At 41.0% G+C, this 23,868-nt stretch overlaps 1 protein-coding gene and 1 long non-coding RNA gene across 5 annotated transcripts in view; one reads left to right on the forward strand and one right to left on the reverse strand.

The window, feature by feature from the left end:
* Positions 1-23,868, reverse strand: part of LOC121660173 (VPS10 domain-containing receptor SorCS1-like) — a 264,051-nt gene that overhangs the window by 54,112 nt on the left and 186,071 nt on the right. For all 4 annotated transcript variants that reach the window (XM_042019278.1, XM_042019275.1, XM_042019277.1 and 1 more), the window contains exons 6-10: positions 23,535-23,599; positions 15,631-15,749; positions 13,328-13,417; positions 8,038-8,217; positions 3,849-3,995 (exon numbers count right to left, since the gene is read on the reverse strand). In XM_042019278.1, the coding sequence (XP_041875212.1) occupies positions 3,849-3,995; positions 8,038-8,217; positions 13,328-13,417; positions 15,631-15,749; positions 23,535-23,599 (601 nt within the window). The remainder of the gene's footprint in view (positions 1-3,848; positions 3,996-8,037; positions 8,218-13,327; positions 13,418-15,630; positions 15,750-23,534; positions 23,600-23,868) is intronic.
* LOC121660175 lies at positions 590-2,399 on the forward strand. The gene is made up of 2 exons (XR_006014555.1): positions 590-933; positions 1,386-2,399. It is a non-coding gene; the product is annotated as an uncharacterized LOC121660175 (long non-coding RNA).

Genomic DNA, 23,868 nt, shown 5'->3' on the forward strand with positions numbered 1-23,868 from the left:
GGAGGGAATAAACAGATGTCTGGGGAAGCGAGGCACAGAGAAAATAAATGACTTGCCCAAGGTCACATAGGACGTTGGAGATAGGTCCAAAAATTGAATCAAGATTCTCCTGAGATTCAGCTCTGTGTTTGAACCACAAGTCCATCCTTGAAAGCTAATTGATTAACTCTCCCAGGCAGATGCTTATTTCTTGCCAGACAGAACTACTCCTCAGTTAACCACTTCACAACACATGCTAAGTATCAAACTAAACCAGCATCTTTGGGATAAAATACCTTGGCAGCTATTTCATGAAGATTAAGTGCATTCATCTTAGGAAACAGGTGATATAGACAAGAAAAACAAAACCCTGGGATTAGATGGAATTTCACTGCTTTCCTCCCTCCTCATTATTTAGAGCTGTCTCACAGAAAATGCGAAGGAATTCTGACTCCCTATGAAAAACCACCTTGAGAGTACTGTCAGTAGAGGGATGGTTCTGTCTGGCTCTCCTTGTGCTTCAACCTGATTCCTTCTTAACCTCCTTAGCCAACAACTTAGCTGCTGTGTACTTATTTCTATTTTAATTCTCACTTAGTTGAGGCTTAAAGACCAGATGCACAGAGGACACAGCACCGCACTCGCAGGCTGGGGACTGTACTGTCACTCTGGGAAATGGCAGATCCCATTTTGCCAATGAGCTGGAACACATGTCATTGCTGAGTCCTGAGCTATTGCTGGAGACAATTATGCTGAAAACCAGCAGTGGGAAGGCATTAGTATCTGCCATGGAGCAAGGATGGGAGCTAAACTACATGTATAATGGACTATGAAGAATTCACTTATCTATGCCATAAGGAAAAGCAGGATTGTGTCAGGAACATTTATGTCTAGAAGGAAAAGGAGCAATTGACATCAGGAGGTAAAACTGGCAATGCAGGGGTGGCTAAAGAGGTGAGTGGAGTTTGTGAAGTGTTTAAATGCTAAGCTATGTCATACTGAAAAGGAACAGAATTGCCTCAGAGCAGAGGAAAATTCCTTTTCTCTGCATTTTCCCTCGGCAGAAAACCTTTATGTATCCCTGACTTATTTCCAGGAATGTACACTTATAGTGCTTTTGCTTCAAAAATTTCTCTCCCTCCCACTCCCAGCTTCTGGGGTTTATTCTCTATAATTTCTAGAATTCTTTGATTCCATATTCTGCCTTCATCTTCCCCACTATTAAGCGTGAACCTCAGATGGGATTTTTAAATAGCTTGTCTCTTGCAGAATTGCTATTTTGCTTTGTAATTTGGTACCTTTTCTGTACTTCTATCCCTCCCTTTCTATGGCAGGCAGACTGCCTGTTCCTGTAAAAACCTAACAAGTTTCTTTAGTTCAGATTCCAGCTATTTGCTTTCTTTCAGATTTGCAAGTTGACCACCTGAGACTCTACATGCTCAGCTGAGGTTTCCTGCTCCTCTGCCATTCCAGAAGCTTGTGGAAACCTAAACATAGAGGACTGCTCAGACAATGAAAGAGGCCTCTTGCCTGTTTTACCCAATGTTAGGGGAAAAGAAAAAATAAACATGGCTAAATATTCCTCAGGCCTTATCACAGGGAAGGGCTGATAAATTACTTTCCATTCTCCTGAAAGGACAAAGACTGAGATACAAAGTTAAAGTCCATTGAGGATTTGTCCCTTAGCACCCTCAAATCACAGAAAAATTCCTACACTTCAGCCCAAGTCACAGAGCACTTAAAAAGTGTAAACAGCTTGACAAGCCTCCACCAAACTTGCACAGGTGGAAGTAATTCTCAGAGCAAGTACATGGTTGCATAGAGAGCAAAATAAAAATGAACTCATGTTTAAATAGTGGTTTATGCACAGTGGAGCTCCAAGGATGTAAACGCAATCCACAGAGAACCATGAGCTTCTCTGGGTCAGTTCTCACTGTGTCCCTACAAGCACCCATGATTCTGCTCCTGCTCTTGACCCTTTGTCTAGCTTGTTCAAATTTACCAACCTCAAGGGAATTCCAGCTTATTTAGGCACATCTGGTCTAATTTTAAATGAAGTTTATTGTGTTCTCTGGTGCCCATGGGTATAGTACCAGATACGGTATGGATGGGAAGGCTTAAGGGAGCCATAACTCTCTCTCCATAAGAACTGTCCATTTCTGTCTCATACACAGATGTAGGACCACTTCCATTATATAATGGGCACCTATAGTGGCAGGCAAAGCCTTGTATACAAAATACCCAATTCCTTCAAACAACTGTTCTGTAAGGGCCACACAGAGCAGTATCTCTGGCTCACTTATAACCAGAATGGCAAGTTAGACTTTGCATGATCAATGTACCAAAATACCAGGAAAGACCTCTCAGAACCCTAACTTCAAATTTATGGAACAAGAATAAAGTCTACTTTTATTATTTTACTTGCCTATGTGCTTTTTTTTGTTCTTCTGCTTTGCCAGCCCCCTAGAATATTATACTGTCATATCATATTGAAGAAACCTTGAGTTTCTGATAAAATTGGTTATAATTTGAGAAGGTCAGGATGTCATTTTTTTACTGAATATGTTCACTTGAGTTAAAACTAGATTATACAATCTATTTGAAACACAAAGGCTTCTTTACACAGTCCCTTCCAAAGAACTGAATTCTTTTATGCCTGCAAAGTTTTTTGCATGTCATCTTTTTTGGTTTTCACCTCATAGAAACATCTGATTAAGAATTCACTTAGTTACAATTTTTAAAAATTTGAAAGAAGAAAACAAACCCAAACAAATTTAGTCATGATCTGAAATAACTCTTCAGACTTACTGCCCAGTCTTCCCTATTTAGTTTTTCCAAACTGGACAGAAAATGAAGGGCTTGCATTTTGGCTCAACCAAAAAATCAATTATTTGAACAGCTTCAAATATTTCTTCTTTGCTCTTGCAATAGTGCATGACATTCAGTTAAGATATTACTGTAGCATTCAGCTGCAAAATATAATGCTGATTCAGATTCTAATGCCTCAAAACGAGATTTTTTTTTTTTTTTAGATGGAAAACAACATGCAAGTACAGGACAGCAGCAGGAAGAGTAGTTTAAATAGATTCTGCCTGGAACCATATTAGAATTAGTATAATATGAAAGCTATTGAGAATCCCAAATACAGGGGTTCTGAGTATTATCCCACTACTGTGTATAGATTGTATCAGCTGAAAAATACGTCAAGATCAGTTTAAGCTTTCTAAGTTGATAGAGGTCTGCAATTCTATTCACGTTGCTTATATTTCACTTTCCCCGTTGGAAAGTGCTTGCATATAATGATGATTAAAGACTTAGCTATATGTGGATCTATATCAGTAAGTACAGAGATAGATACAATTTACACCAACACAAAGCTGTACATATATTTGGATGAATGTGTCGATTCTCACTTCTGAGCTCTAAGAGAAAATGATGAATGTTAATAAATATTAATGCCAACAGAGCAGCCTGAAAGAAATCCAAGCTCTCTTTTCCTTTGAGCCTGTTTCCAGTTACTGGGTCCCTCAGAGTTCTGAGCTACGGCAGCTCTCGCCTCCCATCTAGTGTCCAGAGAACTGACTGCCAGACACAGCACCCAGCTTCCCCTGCTCTTCCAGGGGACACAGCACTTCTGCAGAAGGCAGCTGATCCAGGATGCTTACTTTTGTTCCAGAAATTAAATTAAATTAAGCTAAATTACAATACCAGCTCTTGCAATAACCCCTGGCAGCCCAAGCCTGAAGTACTGCACTCCATGAGATACACTTCATGTAGAGAGGAGCTGCCCTCTCTTTCTTGTGCTACCCAGTAGAAAAAGATTGTTTTGGGGTATTACCACTCCCCAAATTCCCCCCTCAGGTACTTACTAGGAGACAGTGAATGGGATTTCCTCTCAGATCTGTGTGCGGAGCCTGCAACAAACTCCAGTCTCTCCCTTTATTGTAGGTGATGAAAGTTTTCACTTGGTTGTCAATCTTCTTGTTAGCCAAGAACATTCCCTTTATCCCTGCTACCTAGGAAAAATTGACATGGCTGAAAAATAGATCAAGTCCATGCAGGTTCTGTGCATGTCCCTTTTTCTCTGTCAAACCCACCAGGGCTCTGGTGGCTGTGTCAGTGTAGTCGGTGTCAGGGCCAGAACTGCCAATGTACATCAAAGGAAGGCAAGTTGGGGTGCTGGGAAAAAGACAAAGCCATCACAGGTGCAAAGGTGACAAACGGGAAAGAAATCTTGTAATTCAGAATCATCAAGGGAACATGGCAAGATGTCAACAGCATTATCTGTAAAGTGACAACCTCTCAACTGTGTAGGCATCCTTCCCCCTGAAAGATGAAACATGTACAGGCAATTATTTTTCTCTTGCACAGCAGCAGCAGGAAACAGCAGCAATTCTGGCTTTGCAAAGAAAACAGCAACACACACATAAACTTGCAGTTTCTATTCTCATCCAGCTTTCTTCAGACATGTCATCTAAGGACCTCAATGTGTTTCATAATTATCAGTCTTTTCAACAGGATAACTTGGGGGACAGAGGTATTTTTATTACAGTTTTGTATTTTGAGGAAACCAAAGCACTGGTGACTCAAGCAAGGCCATACAGAATGCTAGTTACAGAGCTGGCAATGAGATCCACATCCTTTTACTTTTTCCTGGTGTTTTACCCAACAGTTTAAATCCACAGACCTGCAGGAGGATTTTGCAAAGACATGACGCTAACAGATTCACACTGGAACCAAGCCTAAAAGTATCTTAGTGAGGAGAAAAAAAAAGTTAACCTCAAACCACAACTCACACTGCAGAATGTTCCCATCTTCTCAGCACACCGAAAATCAATAGCCCAATAGCTGCTGCAGCTTGCGAATGAATTTGTTAGGCTGTCATTCTGCAATCTGAGTGCGGCAATAAAAAGGGAAGTGAAATCAGGAGAAGGAGAGGGAAAGTGAGAAACTTCTTGGTTTCCAGCAAGTCTGTTCAGTCATCCACCTCACCTCTGCTTATGATGTAGAACTAGCAGACAGAATCATTCATCAATACTTTTTATTCACAGAGATTATTACTTAAACGACATCGCATGGCAAACAGTTACACAGCAGATTCAGAGCTTTTTCCAGCTCAACCCATTTAATGATATGGCTGGACTTGGATGCTGCAGCTACCAGTGAACAGGACCTTACTGCACTTCTAATCACGTGCTGTGAGAGTACTTGGGTACAGTGCTTTGGTACAGTCATTCGAATAGCACCTTCCTGAATTTCATTTGAAGTTGCATTAAGACTTTGACATGGCTTGCTATGAAGGGCAATAGTCTTTAAATTCAATAGTTAACTAATTCATTGTTGATATAAGCAGAAGAAAGATAACCTTTTCAATTTCTCAGCCAGATTGTTTGATCCCACCCAAGTATTCAGGATTTCTTTGCAGTAGAAAGGCACCCTGAAAAGACAAGGGTACTCCTGTCTCCCAGTGATATTGCATGAATAGACAAGGATGGAAAAATAACACAGTTCTGCCTTTACTACCAGAGGCTACAGCCTATAGTTCCAGTTGTACTTTCCTTTGTTGCTGTCCCAAAATAGTTCTATTATATAGTCCCTGTGAAATGCTGGCCATAAATGATTAAAGAGCATTTTATATATCAGGCAATAAAAGTGTTCTGAAATCCCGTGAATTTCTTCTTTTTATGATTCTAGTCATGGGCTGGGACTCAGAATCCTTTCCTGAGAAAGCAAAGTTATTCTGTTAGTCTTGGACAGCTTTATCTTCAAAAAAGACTGCACACACTATACATGCTTGTGTACTCTCAGAAAAAAAGACAGATCTATTGCATATACACAGCCCTGACACACACACGGAGCTGTTCAGCCCTGCTGCTCACAGAGTCATAACAAAGGAAGACCCAGGCAAGCAAGTGCATGACCACCAGTGGCCAGAGAGGAAAGCACTCTGTCAGCTCCCACACAGGAGCTTTAGAATCCTCACCACCCTGAATGCATTGTGTGCAGATACAAATGCCGCTCTACAGCTTCAGAAAGATCCATACAAGACACTTGAACACACAGCTCTAAAGACATTTTTCACTCCCCATCACCACCTTCATACATCAAACATATACTTCTCAGCCAACATACATACTGTTAGAAAAAATTAAGTTCCAGAGTGATAGGCATATATACCATAGCTACAGACACACCTCCTCACAGTCTGTTACCACTTCAGTCATGGATTATCACAGGCAGGACTGTCTTGCTGTGGACCATTCCAACAGAGCCATACCGCATCACTGGGAAGGCACAGGAACTAGAAAGGGCACTCAGACCCAGTGGTCAGTGATTTAGCTCTTCCCTTACTTTAGGAGGTGGTCAATAGGACAGCCTTTTTGGGAACTCAGAGAGACACTGCGAAAGAACTTTTATTTTCTCCTTGTACCCAGTGCAATTCCCTGCTGAGCAGCATTGAGCAGATTTATCCTTGATTTATAATCAGTGTAGGAATTACACACGCAAACATGTTCACAAAAATGCAACCAGAAGAACTTACTTCTAACACCTGACAAACATGCACACAGACACCTGCACATTAAACAGGTGTTTCTTTGGCATCTTCTCTAATGATAATGCTTTTTAAAATATACTGCTGCCACCAGAGAAGGACTCAATTTGCAATCTCTCCACTTACTTTTAATTTATCTATGGATTTTTTTCCTTCTCTTGCCTTCCTCTCAATTTTCCACTAGATCACTATAACAACCTGACTCAGAGAACCATGTTGGCTGGCTCTCTGTTCCCTTCTAGCAAGAACATCAAACTGAAAGGAAGGTTTGTGCCAGGTTCCATGTCAGCCAATATTCCTCCAGTCTAGATAATCAGCAGATATGACATTGTAAGTCTGATTCCATCAATTTCAATCCAGGTTGCTGTGGGGTGTCAGCTGAATAAAACAAAACAAAAGATTTTCTTTACCCCCTGGGATGTAGGACACCTTTACATAATGCAGTAAAGCTGCTTCCCCAGCTGACAGTAATAAGAGGCAACAGTTTTTCCATGGGCTGCCAGCACTGCAGAGAGATTAATGGTAAAAGATGTCCAAATGACTGAAATGGCAGTGCCCATCCTCCTCCAGTCCATCTGTGCTGATGTATAACTCAGGCTCTCTGGACAAGGTGGTTTCCAAGTAGAGGACAGCTGAAGGAAAACTAGAGAGCAGAGCTAATATTGAGACAGTGATGGGGAAATACAGGAAGCATCTTCATCTTCAAAGGTACTCAGATCTCCTTCATGACCTTTATTCTAAATGGTCAGAAAATACCGTGGGGGAGACCTGAAAACAGAATCTGACCCTCAGAACTGCAGCTGAGGACTGAGTTTCTCCTCAGCTGAGTGCTGTCTCCAGGGGGAAAATAGGCAGCAGAGCAAGAGATGTACAAGGGCACATGAAAAGTCCTCGTCTAGGGATGAGTTATCATAAAAGACAACGCAAATTGTCCTTTTTGCAGGTGAGCTTAAGCAGAAAACACTTGTTCAGGAAAAGGCTCAGGGGTAAAGAGGGCATCAAAATGAGGTAGGAGTTTCCATGCTCATGGGACAGCCCAAGAGAACATATATATAAACACCTAAGTTCCCAGAATAGTCTAAGCTGAGAAAGGTGACAAGGACAGCTGAAGATTGCAGTCTCTCCCTAACTTCTAAGAAAAGAGATCAGACTGCCAGAAATGCAACAACAATCAGAGAATGATACTATTATGACTCTTTGGAGCTTTCAGAGCCATAGAGCCAATATGGGTCCCAGCAGGATTTTGGCTGAGAGACAGAGTTCTTCTTAGCAACTGAATGAACTATTCCACAACTTTTTCCTATGCATCAGAGAGCCATGAGCTCATATGAGAACCTACTGGTGAATACAGCAGTGAATCTAGGGAGGGTAAAACTCTGTGTTTAGTCGTTTGTTGGCTTTTCTATTCACATCCATATTACGAGACTGATGTGCAAGGAGGAAATGGTACTGGGCATCATGTGAGCTCCTGAGATAGCAATGGGATGTCTGGAGTTATGACATACCTCATAGAGGTCAATCATCACATTCCCCTCCAGCCCTTGACTACTCTTGACATTTTCCAAGGCCAGGGTGAAGTAGACCCCTCGGGTGTCGGAGATGTACAGATTGTATGTGTCGTTCTGGTTCCACTCTTGTACAGCTGCAAACACCTGATTCTCATCTGTGCTGATAACATGCATGTCCTGGGGAAAGCAAAGAGAGGCAGGTTACTAGAGGGAGCTCTGTGCTGCCATTTCCAAGGGCACCAAAGTAATTGGGGAGGAGCAAGGGATATATTTAGGCTGGAGTTTAATCGGGAACTAAGTAGACAATACTGCTGCATTGTACTGTTGTATTGTCTACAGCCACTGTAAGCAGGTAATTCCATCCAGGAATATTTTACACCATCTCTCTTCTGCCAATTTGCAAAGCAGTAATTAACTGATGAGGTACTAATTGAACATTTATATTGGCACTACAGCATTATACAGCAGCACTTTCACTCCCTTTACCAACACCTTCATTTTAATGAACACTTTGTCTGGGGAATAGGGAGGGTTGTTTATTTGTTGGGTTTTTTTTTTTCCTTTTGGCACCCGAGTGTTTCCACTCATGACTGTGCAATCACAGATATCAAAAATGTAGGAGTTTAAAAAAAAAAAGATCATCTGAAACATCTGCATCTTGCCCAGCATTCAGAAGCCAAATATGCTCAGGATCTGGCACAAGTAGGATCTAATGAGGGAACATCTGCTGTTATCTACTGTTTCTAATGAAAATGTGGGCTGGAGCCAAGGCCCTGGACCATTGTACAAAACAGCACACCCCAAGAAATAAAACAGAAAAACAACCCTAATCCTCACTAGATATAAAGAACAGAAATGTAGTTAGATCACTAGCACTATGAGTGAGGTTTTGTTTTACTCTGTTTGTTCTGTGTGTTACAGCAGGCAGGAAACAATGAAAATATTGCATAAGTAAAGAAAAAACAGGAACTATTAAACCTGATCCCATCTTTGAATGCCTGGAGAAATTATTGCCCATTTTATTTTATTTTCTATTACAATGGAAAAAGCCACCGAGAGAGATTGTTATAATGAAATTCCCAGGTTCTATCTGCCCAGCACAAGCACCCTGAGTTCTTTGGTGCCATAAAAATCTGTGGAGGTAGGAAAAGAAATTAAGATTTCTTAGCACCAGGTGATTCCCAGAAGACTCAGCTGTTCGGTCTGTTTTGGGCAGATATCCCAAAGTTATTCTGCTTCCATGAATCTCAGCCAGGCCTTCTATATGCAAAACTGGGAACTTCATCAGAAAATATACTCTTTGGAAGCTGATGCTACTTCTCCCTTCTGCTAATAATAGTCTTCGAAAATTCACTGTCTGGTGGCTTTTTAGGGAGGATTAATACTTCCAGATGAAGCATTGTAATGCAAAAACAAAAAATAATATAATGAAGAAATTTGATCTATAAATTTGAAAGTGGATTCACCATGGAGTTAAGATTCAGAACAGTTGCTTGTTCATCCAGATCCAGATCTGAATACAGAGTGGATGAATATGCACTTGATTTACTTGCTTCCCTGCACTGAAGAAAATCGCATCCCAGAAGATGGGCTCGTTTTGTGAAGGAACAGATTGGCTTAATTCCCAAGGCAATAGGAAAGGTAATATAAGTCCCACTGACTTCTACTAATTTTGGCTGTGAACAGACATCCTCTCTCAGCTCCAGCTGTGCCAGTAGGAGTTACAGCCACAGCTGTTTGTCTGTGGCTCCGTATTTCAGACTGTCACCCTGGTTCAATCTGCTGGTAGATCTACACCAGCAGGCGTTCCCAGTCTGCTTCAGGCAACATTGGCTAGCACAGCTCTAACCTCAAGTGTTAATTTCTGCATATGTGCACGCATGGGCAGGCCTCTCCATTTAAACACAGACAGAAATTATAAGTAAAACTTGTTTTGTCTGGTGAATGTACTTTTTCATTATCTTACCATTTCATTCAATAGTTTTGTAAAAACTGGGGGAGAGGGGTAAAAAGATACTTTGATCAACACCAGAGAAATCACAAATGCTGAAGAAGCAAACAGGTTAATTTATTTACTAGATGCTTCCGACATTTGATCAGAGCATGCTGTAAGATGGAAGTCTAAAGAAGATTCCAGTAAGGCTGAACAAATTTAAGCCTAGGGAAGCGGAGATTGAGATTGAATTGGCATAATAGATGTAATGCAGAAAGTCAAATAAGATAGCATTCCAACTGTGTGTCTTTGGGGATAAATTAAATTTTCCTGTTAATATGGCCTTGTCCAACCAATGCGGCAACGATGCAAAGCTTTGATAGAAAAGAATTAGTATATGGGCATCAAACAGGTCTTGGACCAGCATCAGGAAATTCTTCATTTCCACATTGGGAAAATTAAAATCAATCAGTGTATCATAGACAGCCTTCACCTTGATATGGCACAAGCTCCTTACAGAGATGGAAGAGGACAGGAATGTGAAGCGAGGCACTTTTCTCAAACAGTCATCATCAACTTCAGGGGCTCCCCTTGCATCTGTCTACTCTATCTCTACTGAGAGCCTGAGCTTTTTTCTCTCTGTTCCAGAACATACTGGAAGTACATTAATATGCAGTTCTACTATCTGTCCTTTTGCCTTTCCAAAGACAACAGTAACATGATGCTGTACATGGGTTTGATCAGGTGTCTAGTCAAATGACTAAAAGCCAAGGCTTTCTGAACTACTAAACAATTGCCCTTTTTGTATTTTGTCAGGGAACTTTTTTCCTGGCAAGTTAAATAGTAGGGATGTGTAATGCCAGTTTTATTCTGCCAGCTCAGTAGGTCAGAGCACGGTGCTAATAACAACAAGGTTGTGGGATCAATGCCCATACGGGCCATTCACTTAAGAGTTGAACTTGATGATCCTTGTGGGTCCCTTCCAACTCAGAATATTCTGTGAAATGTCTGTGAAGATGCTGGCTCTTGCCTCTGACTTCTGTGAAATTACTGGGGCTGTCAGCTCTTTTAAGGTCTGCATTTTATTTATTTATTTATTTATTTTTGTTATTGCTTATTCCATCAGGATGTACACCCTGAGGTTGAAATAAGGTGATGAATTTAAAACAGAAGTACCACATGCACCCATCCCATCACTATTCAACTCAACACCAGTTAAGACAGGTCTTTTCAGAAGAAAAATTGCTTGACTTGCTTCAGTATTCTCAAATGTCTGCCCAGAGCACTCATCTAAACTGGAGTAAATGCACCCTGTGTGATTATCATGAGTGACACTACAGTGTGTGATAGAGCCCACATTGTGGTGCTGTGGTACGGAACAGGCAGCATCAACCCACAGATCAACGTCACTGCAACAACTAACAGGTCTCAGTAAAGACTATTTACAGGGTAAACACAACCTGTATGCGCATATGCAGGCATCTGCTTGAGTGGAACAGAGTTTCAAGCTTATTTAGGCTTTTAATCAAAGTATCTATAAGGCTGTTAATGTCAACAAGAATAATATTTTAGCTTGATTTGCTGTAGGCCATCCTGCCTGAGCAACAGCATCACCTGCCAAAGCTGCCTGCCATCACACGCCTCCAATTCAGGAAGAGTGACACACAGAGACAAAAAGCTTGGTATTTCCATCCTCAGTTCCAGAAGTCACTTAGTACTGTTCACCATATTTGGCCCCTCTTTCTTAGCTGAAGGAGATAAAAGAATCTGGGCATAAAAGAAGCTGTATGTTCCAATTCCTTGAATAATATAACTCTCTCTGCATTTTTCATAAAAGTGACTATCTTGCTTTGATAGCAGCCTCCTAGACAGCCACAGTTCCACTGTAGCTCCTTCCAAGCCAAATGTAGCTCTTCAGTCTTTGAAGATATTCCGAGATTGTGACAAAGCATCTTTCTTTGGGTCAAATAACATGAATAGATTGCTCCAATTCCTGTTCTCTGGAACACGTTGTAATTTAATTCTAGCTCATTTTCCCTGGCTCTCCAGTGATTTCTTTGGGAAGGTGGACAAAAAAATAAGTGTGGGCTAAAGGAAACAAGTTTAAAGCAAACAGTGTCTCTACAGATGGTCTGAACTGGCTGTGAATTAAAATTTTTATTTGGCTTTTACAATAACCATTCTGAAATGCAAGTCCGTTGCTAAGGGCTCCTTCAAATAACACCTGTTTAAATCTGATCTGAATTTACAAAGTGATTTCTCTTGCTTGGGCTGAGCAATCTTATCTTCAAATGCGACTGAAAATTTTGAGGCAGACCACAGGCCTCCTGTGTCAGAGCTAAGGTCTCATGGCTTCTGGTATGGTCCTCAATGTCCTGCAAGCTGGGTCTCCAGGTGCTGTGAACAGGAGCAAAGGCTTCAACAGCAGAGTAGAGAAGGTGACGCACCCAAGGGCGGGGTTTCAACTGCAGTCTGTTTATATGGAGGTCACCCAGTCAATCCACTATAAACAGGTCTGTTGGGCTGAGGAATCAAAGATAGCCAGTTGTGAAAGCAGCTGAGTTATCCCTTTGGACATTTCCACCTACAAAATCTGGTGCACCTTCAACTTCTAGGAATCGGCTGACCTTGCACTTTCATTTTTTCCCTTCTGACAATCCCTGCTTAGTTTCTGGGAATACATTTGTCTTCTGATGTTAGACCTCATATAGAATCCATAAGATAATTTGCTACCTTTCAGCTTAAATCTCATTTAAGACAGACTATATCAAGAACGAAAAGGCAAAAAAAAAAGTCCTCTGTAATTGTTAAGAACCCATTAGGACCTCAGCTGCAAATTGGTGGTTTCTTCAAAATGGAGCTAACATTTTATATAACTCTTTCAAAAAATTCAGCTTCAGAAGGCAGAAATATCCTTTCAAGCTCCAATGCTAATTCACCATCGTTAATTAGGCCAGATACAGAGTAGGCACAAAGACATCTTTCTGCTTGGTTCCCATTAAAATCTACTAATGAGGCAAAGCACAAAAAAGCAACCTATACAAGATAGTGAGAGGGGAATTTTAATACAAAAGAAAAAAAAATAGAGAGAATCCCCTCCAAAACTTAATTAACTAACCATAAAGAAATGGTAATTGACGTGGGCTGTGGTATCTGTGTACATTTCATGCTCATGTCCTTGACTAGCCAAAGTGCTGACTTTTGGTTTTAGTCCTTTCTTGCTTGCAAATGTTCTGTTAAAGAAGAATGCTGTTTTCACACAGTGCATGTCATCTTGCAGTTCCTTGTGCTGTGATCTGTGCAATCAAAATATCTATAGGTTCATATGGACATTCTAGCAACAGCAACACCTACCTTGGGCAAGGAGTACTTTGGCAGCTTCATCTGTGCAAATGGACTCCTCCTATAAGAAACGTAATAATGTGGTCTTCCTCCTGATGTCAACTACGAGAAAAGCAGGAAAGTTACCATCAGGTATTTCTTAATATTTTTTTTTTATTATCGGAAAGAATATCAGACAAAAGCTGTCAAGAGAAATACCACAGTGTGGTGGCAATGGCTTGAAACTGCAGTGCTGTTACAGCTGAGGAATAAATTTTGATCCAACTGGCAGCAGCTGAAAAAGAAAACAAGAGGAATCCCATTCTCACCAAAGAGAGACAAAGGCTAGAATCTCACATAGAAACTTGTGAAAAGTGAAGTCTTGACTTCAACTGGGCCATTATGTCACCTGCTGATACCACAGCTCTCCGGTGCCTTACCAGAAAACTCTCTGTTCTTTGCTATCTGCAGAGCTGCCCTGCAGGCTGTTGGTTAGATCAGCAGATTGGCAGACATGAGGCTTGACTTCTATTGCTGCTTCCAGCTTTGGTTCCTGCATGGCCCTGGACGAGCCATCACAGGTATCTGCTACGAGATCAGCTAAATATTCACAGGTATGGAGGGCAAGAGAAACTTGGTTGAATTGGCATTTTTGTGAATCTGACCATATATTTAAGTGCATAAATACTGATGGCAGACCTTGAAAATGCTGGGTTAGAGCAATGTGAGGTATCATTTTCTACCACCTATTAAAGGAGGGAAAAAGAAAGAAAAAAGCTCTCCATTTTCTCTGGCTTCCAGTACTGCTGAAGTATAATCAATATTTGTAAAGTACTTTGAAATCTTGGATGAAAGATACTGAAGAAAAAATATTCCAGGGGATTCTCCATGCAGAACTTTGCTTTAATTGCTTGATACCTGAGCTTATCAAGACTAAGTGTTTTAAAAGGCACGGCAGTAGTTTAAAATGCAAGATACACAGATACATCTGGTTCATACCAGATTAAGTAAAAGAAGCACTATTTCTCATTCTAAAGCTCTTCAGCTTTTTTTTTAAGGGAAGTGGGCAAAAGTTAAGGAAGAAAGGCCAGAAATATTTTTAATGGGAGAGCGTGAGTTTGTAAACAAAACAAGTTTAGTAGGAAAATAAACTCCCATTCCTTTACCCTAGTGCTTTTGAGCCTACTAATTCCTTCCAAATGGCTTAGTTGCAGAAAAGCCAGATGGAGATCAAGGAAGGAAGGGAAGGCTAGAGGGAGGGTGCTCATCTATTCTTCCAAGTAAACACAGCCTGGCATAGGGTTATTCCTCCTTTGAAGAACAGAAGGGATAACACCAGGTCCAGAGTCAGCCAGGATGGCTGAAGAGAAATACTCCAGCTCCTGTGTCGCTCGAGCCACCAACACAGTCATCCTGGAATGAGAGAGCATGGCTAAACAGTGACGCACGCCCCTGTTTTCCCTGCCATATAAACATTTCCTTTTTGCCCAGACACATTAGGCACAGAAGCTGTTCCGGAGCGTATGTCCCAGATTTATTTGTGGATTATTTAGACTGGTGTTTACGACTGAGTTCATTAACTGAAGCAAATTAGCAATCAACTAACCCAATGTAAAATCTCAATCCTCCCTCTTCCCTCCACTCACAAGCATGCTAAAATATAAACTGTCTGGAAGCCCAGTGTAGTGCTAATGATCTCCAGTTCACCTCCACGTTCCCTACAATTATGTTGTTATTTTTTTCCTCTTCAGCTGACATTAAATGGACACTGGCAGCAGCCTAATGAAACCCACAGTGGTTCAAATCTATTCACCAGCTCTCACCTGGAACACAGCTTGCCTGAGTACATCCCATCTTCTGCCTTTTCACTGTAATCACAACTGAGGCATAACAATACAGCCTGATTACTCCTTTGGTGCTTTCCCTGACTCCCTCCCTTCTTTCATATTTCCCTCTCATACTCTACAAAAAGCTTTGTTCTACTCCGTTGTAATAGCAGATGAGTGACACTTCCAGCTGGGGGGTTAAAGCAGTAATTCCAGAGTGCTGATGAGATTGCAGGGAGTGGCACAGAGCACTCCAGCACACGCAGTACATACTCCAGGCAGGAACTCTATGGCCCTACAGTGACAAGATACTAGAGCTTAAAGGAACACAGCTAGCATTGTAACAAACTGCTACAATCCATTCCATGCCTTTATGGATCCAGTGTTGTAGAGTAGTTGCAAGCAAACACATATGCACACACATGCAAAGGAATACGAGAGAAAATAATAGAATATAGAATAATATAATATGAAGTAATAGAATAAATAAGAGAAGAAGGTGTTCTGCACCTGAACAAAGACATAATCACCCTGGACGATCAGGGAGTTATGGTCAATGTAGCCTGGAAAGGGTTTGCTGCGAGTGGCTTCACTGCAGTTCTGCATCTTGCAGGTGATGTACTGGGCGTCTGAAAGGAAAAGAACAAAAACAATATGCTTGAGATCCTGAGCACAGATTCTTCCTACTGTCATAAAACTGTTTGCTGAGGCAGCACTTTTGCTTCCCAGATTCATGTGAAGTGAATTGACACCAACCATTCAACACCACACAACCCTTCTTTCCCTTACATCCTTCGTAAATCCACTCTTGATTATTTTCTCCCTTTAAATTCTTTACCTGCCTCAGCCTCCCATCATTTCTTTCATTCTGCCCTAGATCAGACATCAGAGCTATACATTTTTACCAAGGGAAAGCCTTCTACGATGTATTTTGTATTTCCTATAGCACTTACACTCTGTAGAGTAATTCATATCAGCTTGGAAAGTACCTCAGACCAACTCCTATTCAGGGGTTTTACCTACTTCTCCACTGACAGTGCAGGTTGATGCACCCTGGCAGACCTGGGCAATCATTCCACATTCTCTTGTAACTAGAGGCCTTAGCAGCTGCAAATTAAATGGCCTAAATGCAGCCATCCACCTTGCAGCCATGCAAGCCATCTCATCCACTGTCACTATGTGGGATGTCCTCACCTCCTATTCTGAAGTACTGCAAGGTGCTCATCTCATAATCTGGCACCTGAAGAAAAACAATTTGAATTTCTTCATGGGTGCAATTTATCCTAGAATACAGAACCAGATTCTCAGTACTCTGGTTGCACTCTTTCAGATTCATTAAGAATTTGTACTTTGTTTTATGACAAACCTCATCCACACGAGGAACAATTTTGGCTTTTTAACATTAGTACTTACATGATAGAAACACTACATTGCATTTAATGTTGGAAGTACTTCTAATCATTTTCCTTGGAGAGACACAGCCCCTTGTTTGATATAATTGCCACCTTCAGATCAGAGAAATAGCATTTTACACTGAAATAGAAATGGCTGGAACTTTACAATCTCGTATTTAATCTTGGTTTTAATTAAAACTATCATTTGACATTTCTTTCCTTGCTTCTAAGGGCTGTTGACTTCTGCTTGAAACAGACATGCAGGGTAACGAACCTTCAAGGAAGTTTGATGAGGGATGATTTTTCTCCAGCATGTGCAGAGTTCTTGGAATATATAAAGTGCTAAGTATTATTAGTCACTGCCGTTTATAACATTTTATGCTTTCGCAGCTCACTGCAAAACATTAATGAATACAGCCTGGGCAGCATGATCGAAATGCATTTCCCTTCAGAGGGACATGATTTTTTCCACATTAGCCACGAGAGGGCAGGGAACGACATAATTCCCAGCCTGCTCATTCCAGTGAGCTCAGGAAAGTTCCCTCTGTCCCTCTGCATCTAGGAAGGAGGGGGACAGGGGGGCCGCAGCCTCTCCTGCCACCCAGCAGTGCTGTGTTGTGCAGCATGTCCCCTCCTTGTCCTAAGACAGAGTACTGAAAGGTCACAATAAGGTCTCCTCGGAGCCTTCTTCCCCAGGCTGAGCAACCCCAGCTATGTCAGCCTTCACAGGGAGAGGTGTTTCAGCCCTGTGATGATCTTTGTGGCCTCCTCTGGACTTGCTCCAACAGGTCCACAGCTTTCCTGTGCTGAGGGCTCCAGAGCTGGACATAGAACTCCAGGTGGGGTCTCTCACTGTCACAACAAGGTTCCTGAGTCAAGTTCGTGCCAATCCTGAGCTTCAGCAAAGCAGCCTCAGTTGAAATGGTCCTACTGCCACCTGAGCTGCTGCAAAGACTGGGTGGCTTTTCATAGATGGAATTGAACCACCAAGCATGGAGATAACACAGGATCAGACCTCTGTTTTCCACATTATTTCCTTTCCCCTCCCCATTGTTTTCTTTTACTTCCACTGGCACACCAGCTGTCTGGGACACACTAAGAGGAGAGACTCCACTGCCATCCTACTTCCCATGCAGAGGGGTTATCTAAGCTGAGAGCACAGGAAGTGTTTGCTTTTGAGACCAGCCAGCAAAGAAGATTAAGGAATCTCCTCCACAAGAGATTTTGAAGAGCAGGCCAGGTTGACATCCATTAGAGAAGACTGAGGTTCTTTCAATCCTGCTTTAATGGAGGAATGGGGACTATCCCTATTTCTGCTGGATTGCAGGAGTCTGGGCAGCAGTGATTGTACCATTGATGAAGATTTACTAAGGCAATTCTTGTGAACTTTTACAGTGCAATTCTCCATGGCTTCAATTCTAAAATGCCAGTAATAACTACTAAAGGGCAGAGCACTGAAATTGCTTAAGCTAATCTCCCAAACAGCCAACACTGAGATGTGCACAACAAGAAAAGCTCTTCTTGCTACAGGAGACAGGAAGAAGGAAAAGCAGGATTCTTGCAGTGCCTGGTTCTCACTTTTTTTTTCCCCAGGGGAAGATTTTCTGTGTTCACATTAACTCAAGGATTTTTTCCTTTTCATTCTCGTGGACATTTTATGTGACTCCATTGGCAGAGGTTTGTAATTTAGCATTAATTAATGTCAATTAATGTATTCAGTTGCTAAGCTCTGGAATTAATTTCATTAGTTTTCCTGCACAGATGTTTTCCCTGCCATAGGTAATTAGGACATCATGCTTTTCATTTCCAGAACCCTCACCTCCAACAAGAGCTGCTGTTTTTAATATACAACAACAAAGTCACACTGTGTCTGGAGAGGAGAACATAGCAACTTCCAGCTCTTACACCCCCAGACACTTTGATTTTGACAGGTTTAGATACCCAGAGTAGGAATCTTCTCAGGGAATGACAGCTTTTTCTAAAGAGGAAGCAAGAGAAGTCACAGAACACAAGAACGGAGGAGACATCTTGTACGGGAAACCTCTGAAAAAATTAATCTGTTTTAGTGGTGAAAAAGAATTGCAAATGCTAACACATAAAACAAGTTAAGAGGCAGGGGGACCCTGTGCCATGAAGTATTTTAGTCTTTTCCATGCTGCATGCTCGTATGTTCTCAACGGAAATGGATCCAGCCTGTCCCAGAGACATTTCTTGGCTCAGCTGGTGGAGATGGAAGATTATTGGTGGTTACTGGAGGCTGGTGAGCCTCTGGAAAAGGGAGAGGTTTAGATCCCTTCCTAAAGCAGTGGGACTTTTTTCAGGATATTTTGTTGACAACTGCTTTTTTTTTTTTTTTGGATTAAATATCAAACCCTAATATCCATTGCTTCCTAGTGTAAGCTTGCATGTATATCTTCTGAAAACCTTATTTAATCACAGGGAGAGTCAGCAAAAATGGTCACTGTACTCTGCAAATGTATGATTTATATTTTTCTTGTCTTCAGTTCATTGAGGAATGGGTTTTTCCCTCTATCAATAAACCCACTGAGGACAAATCAGGAGTTTTATACAATGCAATCGATGATGTGTTTCTCTCACAGATTTTCTGTGGAGTATCGCAGTTCAGTACTGAGCAACTTAGATATTAAGGGGTAGTTTCTGCTTTGAAAGGCTGACTGGCATCCTGTAACTAATGAACCACAAGAACATGGTAGTAACACGTCACTGAAAGATGCAGGCCTGTAACCCCTCTTCCCCAGTGACTGATAACAGAAATCTAAGTTGCCTCAGCAGTCCAGGGACACCTTCAGCATTCAGAACCTCCCACGGCAATAAATTCCACAGTTTAATTAAAATTTTCTCCCATACTGTAATCTTTTTTTTTTGAGAAACCCACAAAATGACTGTTCTTTATCCATTTCCATCTGGTCTGAATGTTGACTTGTGAAACATTCATGGTATGGGAATACGCTCATGACTCTCCAGGACTCAGCAACTGCAAAGCAATTAACCAGTAATGAAGATCAGTGAAACGAAACCATCCCATTTACTAACTACTCACAAATATGGTTTTATCCTGCTGCTACTCTTTCTTCATTGCATGTCAGCATCAGAAATCTTTCTTTACATAGGGAAGTATATCCTCTGCCATTTCTGGCATAAAGTTGTAATTAGAGAAACTAACAGATGTCATTCTCCAGGACAAATACTAATCATGATCAGGAAAAAACACTAATCACAATCAGGAAAAAAAAAAATCACGCATGGGTTTAGGGCACTACAGGAATTAATTCATCACTGTAGCTATGTTAGAAAAAGATTGCCAGGCTAGGTTGCCTACTCATTTTTTCCACAACAGTGATTATTTTATTCTTCCCAGCAATTTTCTGTGAAAAAACAGAAATTAAAGTGCTAGTGCAACTTTGTGATTCAGACACTATTGGCCAGATGCTCAGCCCTTGTGGATCAGCAAGCAGAACATGTCTGCTGGCCCCAGGTGAGACTTTGGTCTTACTGGGGCGTTGACCTGAAGCCAGACAAAAAAAAAAATCACAGTTCCTGCTGACTTTGCTGGTTTGCCTTTGATCCTGTTCCAAAATCAAAGCAAAACACCAGGGACACCCAAGCATATAAATGGAAATGTGAGATAACATTCATATGAACTTCTTCCAACCAGAAAAATCAGTTTTACCACTATGCTCTCAGCCCTGGAGTGATATGGATTGGGCCTGAAGCCTTTAAAAATAAACAAAAGCATCACATTCCACGAGATGAAAATTTGCGTGGTGCTTTCCAAAACTTACACAACGGGATGAAAAACATAAATGGCAAAGATTAGCCCAGCAAATCTGTCTCCACCAATAGAACTAAATTGAGCAGGCTGTACTCAGTTTGTTCATCACTACCTGCACCCTAGTTTGATGAGATACAGTGTGTTCAGAAGGAGTCCATCTTTTTTCTGGATCCCAAGGGGAAAAAAAGAGATAGGGAGAACATGCACTAAGGAACAACATTGCTAGCCAGATCCTCAGCAGGTGTAAATCAACACACCACTGAAGTTATACTGATTTATGCCTGCTAAGAGACTCTTGTTTTGGCCTTGCAAACCTTTTACATGATGTACATAAGCACAATAGATTCAGTACACAGACAGACCACAATCAGGGAGCAGAGAGAGTTACTGGTGTTCTAGCAAGGAGAGCCCAATGCTCAGGTTGTTGCTCACAGATATTCTCAGACAATTCTGTCAGGGAGACCCTGTACCCTGCTGACATTTCTGCTTCTTCTCACCTAAAGTCACAGTTCTACTCTTCAGCTTCTGCTGGAAAAGATACCAGCACAGAACTGAGGGGTTTTTTCTTATCTGTATTTAGTTCAGCAGGTTTTTGCTTATCCCTTTTATGTCCACTTTAGGATCTTTTATTTTATTGTACAGATTGTGTGGTTGTTTACACACTACTCCCCTTTCTTTGCTTTTTTTTCTCTCTGTCTTGTTTTTGCAAATCTACCTTTTCAAATTTAATTCCTTTATTGAAATTTTACACTTGGTTAACTCTCAAAAGAGATGCTCCAAACAAAGTAAAAGTAAGCAAAAGCAAGAACATTGAAAAAAAACCAAAACCATAAAAACTCAAGAAAAATTATTTGCAGATTACCCTCAGTCTGGAATAAAGGTATCTTTCTTACTTCAGCACACTTCACTGCATTATCCCACTGGTAGAAACACACCTGCTCCATTCCAGAGGTTTGTTCATCCTTTGGAGGGTGATGATTACTTCGTGCAGGAAAAGGAGACTGATTAAATTCTTGAAGAAAGGTCTAATAGACAAGAGACCTGTACATACCAAGTTGCTCATGGTAACTACAGTAATGGACCATGTGCACACTCTGTCTTGGCCTTAAAATCCTGTGACCTGCAGTGCTTCCAAATACCTGGCAAAAAAATGCTGTGAGATGTTCCAAGGTTACTGCTTCCAGCTACCCACCACAGTCCTGTAGGTAGAGACCAACACTCCTTGGAACAAGGGGCAAAACAGAGCACACACGTACAGAAAATCCAACACCTTATATCACCAGTGAGGTGAGCTGGGGACCTCCTGATTCATTACGAGAAATTTCATCCAAATGACTGATTTGCAAGAAGGGTCACCACTGGCTGAAGGTTTGACACCACTGATATATTTGTATTTGTAGTTCTGACACTGAATAAACTGAAAAACTTCAGTTGTACTCCCTCACAACTCAGCCAATGTAAGTTGCAGAATCTGTTACTGGTGTTGAGTTGATGAAATTTGTTATTCCCCGATATATTCTTTTTACTAATATGCCTGACTCCTCAGTGAAGCCAATTTCATCTACCTGTTTCTTGGTCTCCACTTAGAGAGCTAAAATGAAGACTATTAATTTGTCAGGAGCTCAAGAAGTGTTCTGCAGAAATGTGCTACAGCTGTGCAAAATGCTCTTATTTCAGCCTAGGAACACAAACAAGACTGTTCAAGGCATTTGGAGCATGGCACTTTCTCTGCCCACTGTGAGCTGAATATCCCTCAAATGCATCACCAGAATACAGCTCCTTAAACATCACTTGTAGTGCTTCATCTCAATGACCTCAAATTTTAATGACTTCTAACAGCAGTATTTTGTGCTGAAATAGGCATTGTCCTGTTAGAATTATTTCCTTCTTATTTAGCACATCACAAGAAATAAAAAGCCTCACGTTCCCAGCCTTGCTGCCACATCAGGTAAGTGAAATTGAAGGAGAAATAATAATCATAGATCACAAATTATAAGAAATAGAGATCATATGTTCTTTCAGTGTCACTAATCCTGCATATCTTGAAATGAAAAGACTTTTAAAACTTTATGGTTTCTATCGCAACTGTTTCTTTTCAAAATTCATCTTCCAAAAAATTCTCTTTCAAGCTAAATTTCCATAAGTTAAAAACCAGATTGCCTTACAATTAACTCTTCAGGTATTCTTTAAGTTTCCAATGGCAACATGCACATTTTAAGTAACACCAGTGTATTTGAGGGTACAATTCAAGGGAGAACTTCATCCATTTAAAAAATAATTAATTGAAGGCATCATTAATACTTATGTATTGCAAATGGTAAAAACCTTCTTGTTATGTTGCAGGAAAACTGCTATTTACTGAGGAAACAATATGGAATTAAAATGACTGGATCTCTGGCAGCTGGGCTTCTAGTGTGATGCCTGCCTGAGGCAATCCAGTGTTATGGAAAAGAAATCCATGGAGAAAGATCTGCAAAGGCAGTGGAGCTCAAAGATAAACCTTGAGAAAGCCTGGATGGGAGGAGAAAAGGCCAGCAGGTGGCTGAGGGTGCCTGAGAGAATTTACAGCCAATTAGGAGAATATTTTGGAGTTGCAGGTAAAGGAGGCTCCTGGAATACAGAAAAAAAAACAACCCAAAACCAAACCAAACAAACAAAAAATCAAGCACCTCAAGAGGCAAAGCAGGGAGGGAAAGAAGCTAATGAAAGTGAAGGACAATGACAGGACATGCAGTAACAGTGAAGAATGCACTTACACTGGTCATTAAAAGGTTTCTAATGTGAGAGAAATTAGGTATTTTCAAAGGTAGTACCTAAGGCAGAGTATCCCTGGTCTGCTAAAGCTATAAAGCCATGAACAAGGTGATTTTATTTACTGTGTGAACAAACAGCAGCTAGACTTTGTGACCCAGGAACTTCAATGTCATGTTCCCATCAACAAAAATCATAAGAAAAAATAAAAGTGTTGTGTGTAGTAACTCCAGTTACTGCTTATCACCTATTCTTCCTTACCATGCCCTCAGCTGCTTTCACAGCCTGATAAACCCAACTTTTTGCCTTGCTGGAAAGGCTTCTCTTCTGACAGACCTAACTTGCAGCAGCCAAACTCCTCATACTAAATGAGTGAATCACTAAAAGGAAGTGAGATTTCTATCATCATGTTGCATGGTTACAGCAATAAGAGGAGAGCCCAGTATACCACAGTATCTGGAAGGTGATGTACTTACGACCATCCACTGTCCTTGCCTCCAGGTGCACAAGGTCAGGCTCTCTTCCATTCCCCATCATAGACCTGTAAAAGACAGATTGAGACAAGGGCATTAAAAACAACATATACCATGAATGGCTGAGATATTACTTTCCAAGGAGATCCTGTTTAGCTGGACAGAAACTCATACTCACAAATAAGAACTGAAAATTTTGAAAGAATTTTGGAGTTTTCCCTAACATGAACTTGAATACTTTGAAGAAATTCTACCATTTTATCTAATCAATGTCATTGTACGTATGAGTTCTTTATTTATCACCCCTTTACCTCACTTCTTTCCACCTGGAGACTTG

This window comes from Corvus kubaryi, unplaced genomic scaffold (assembly GCF_017639235.1).
Source record: "Corvus kubaryi isolate FWS band 111438036 unplaced genomic scaffold, C.kubaryi_AGA036_p1.0 138, whole genome shotgun sequence".
NCBI lineage: Eukaryota > Metazoa > Chordata > Aves > Passeriformes > Corvidae > Corvus > Corvus kubaryi.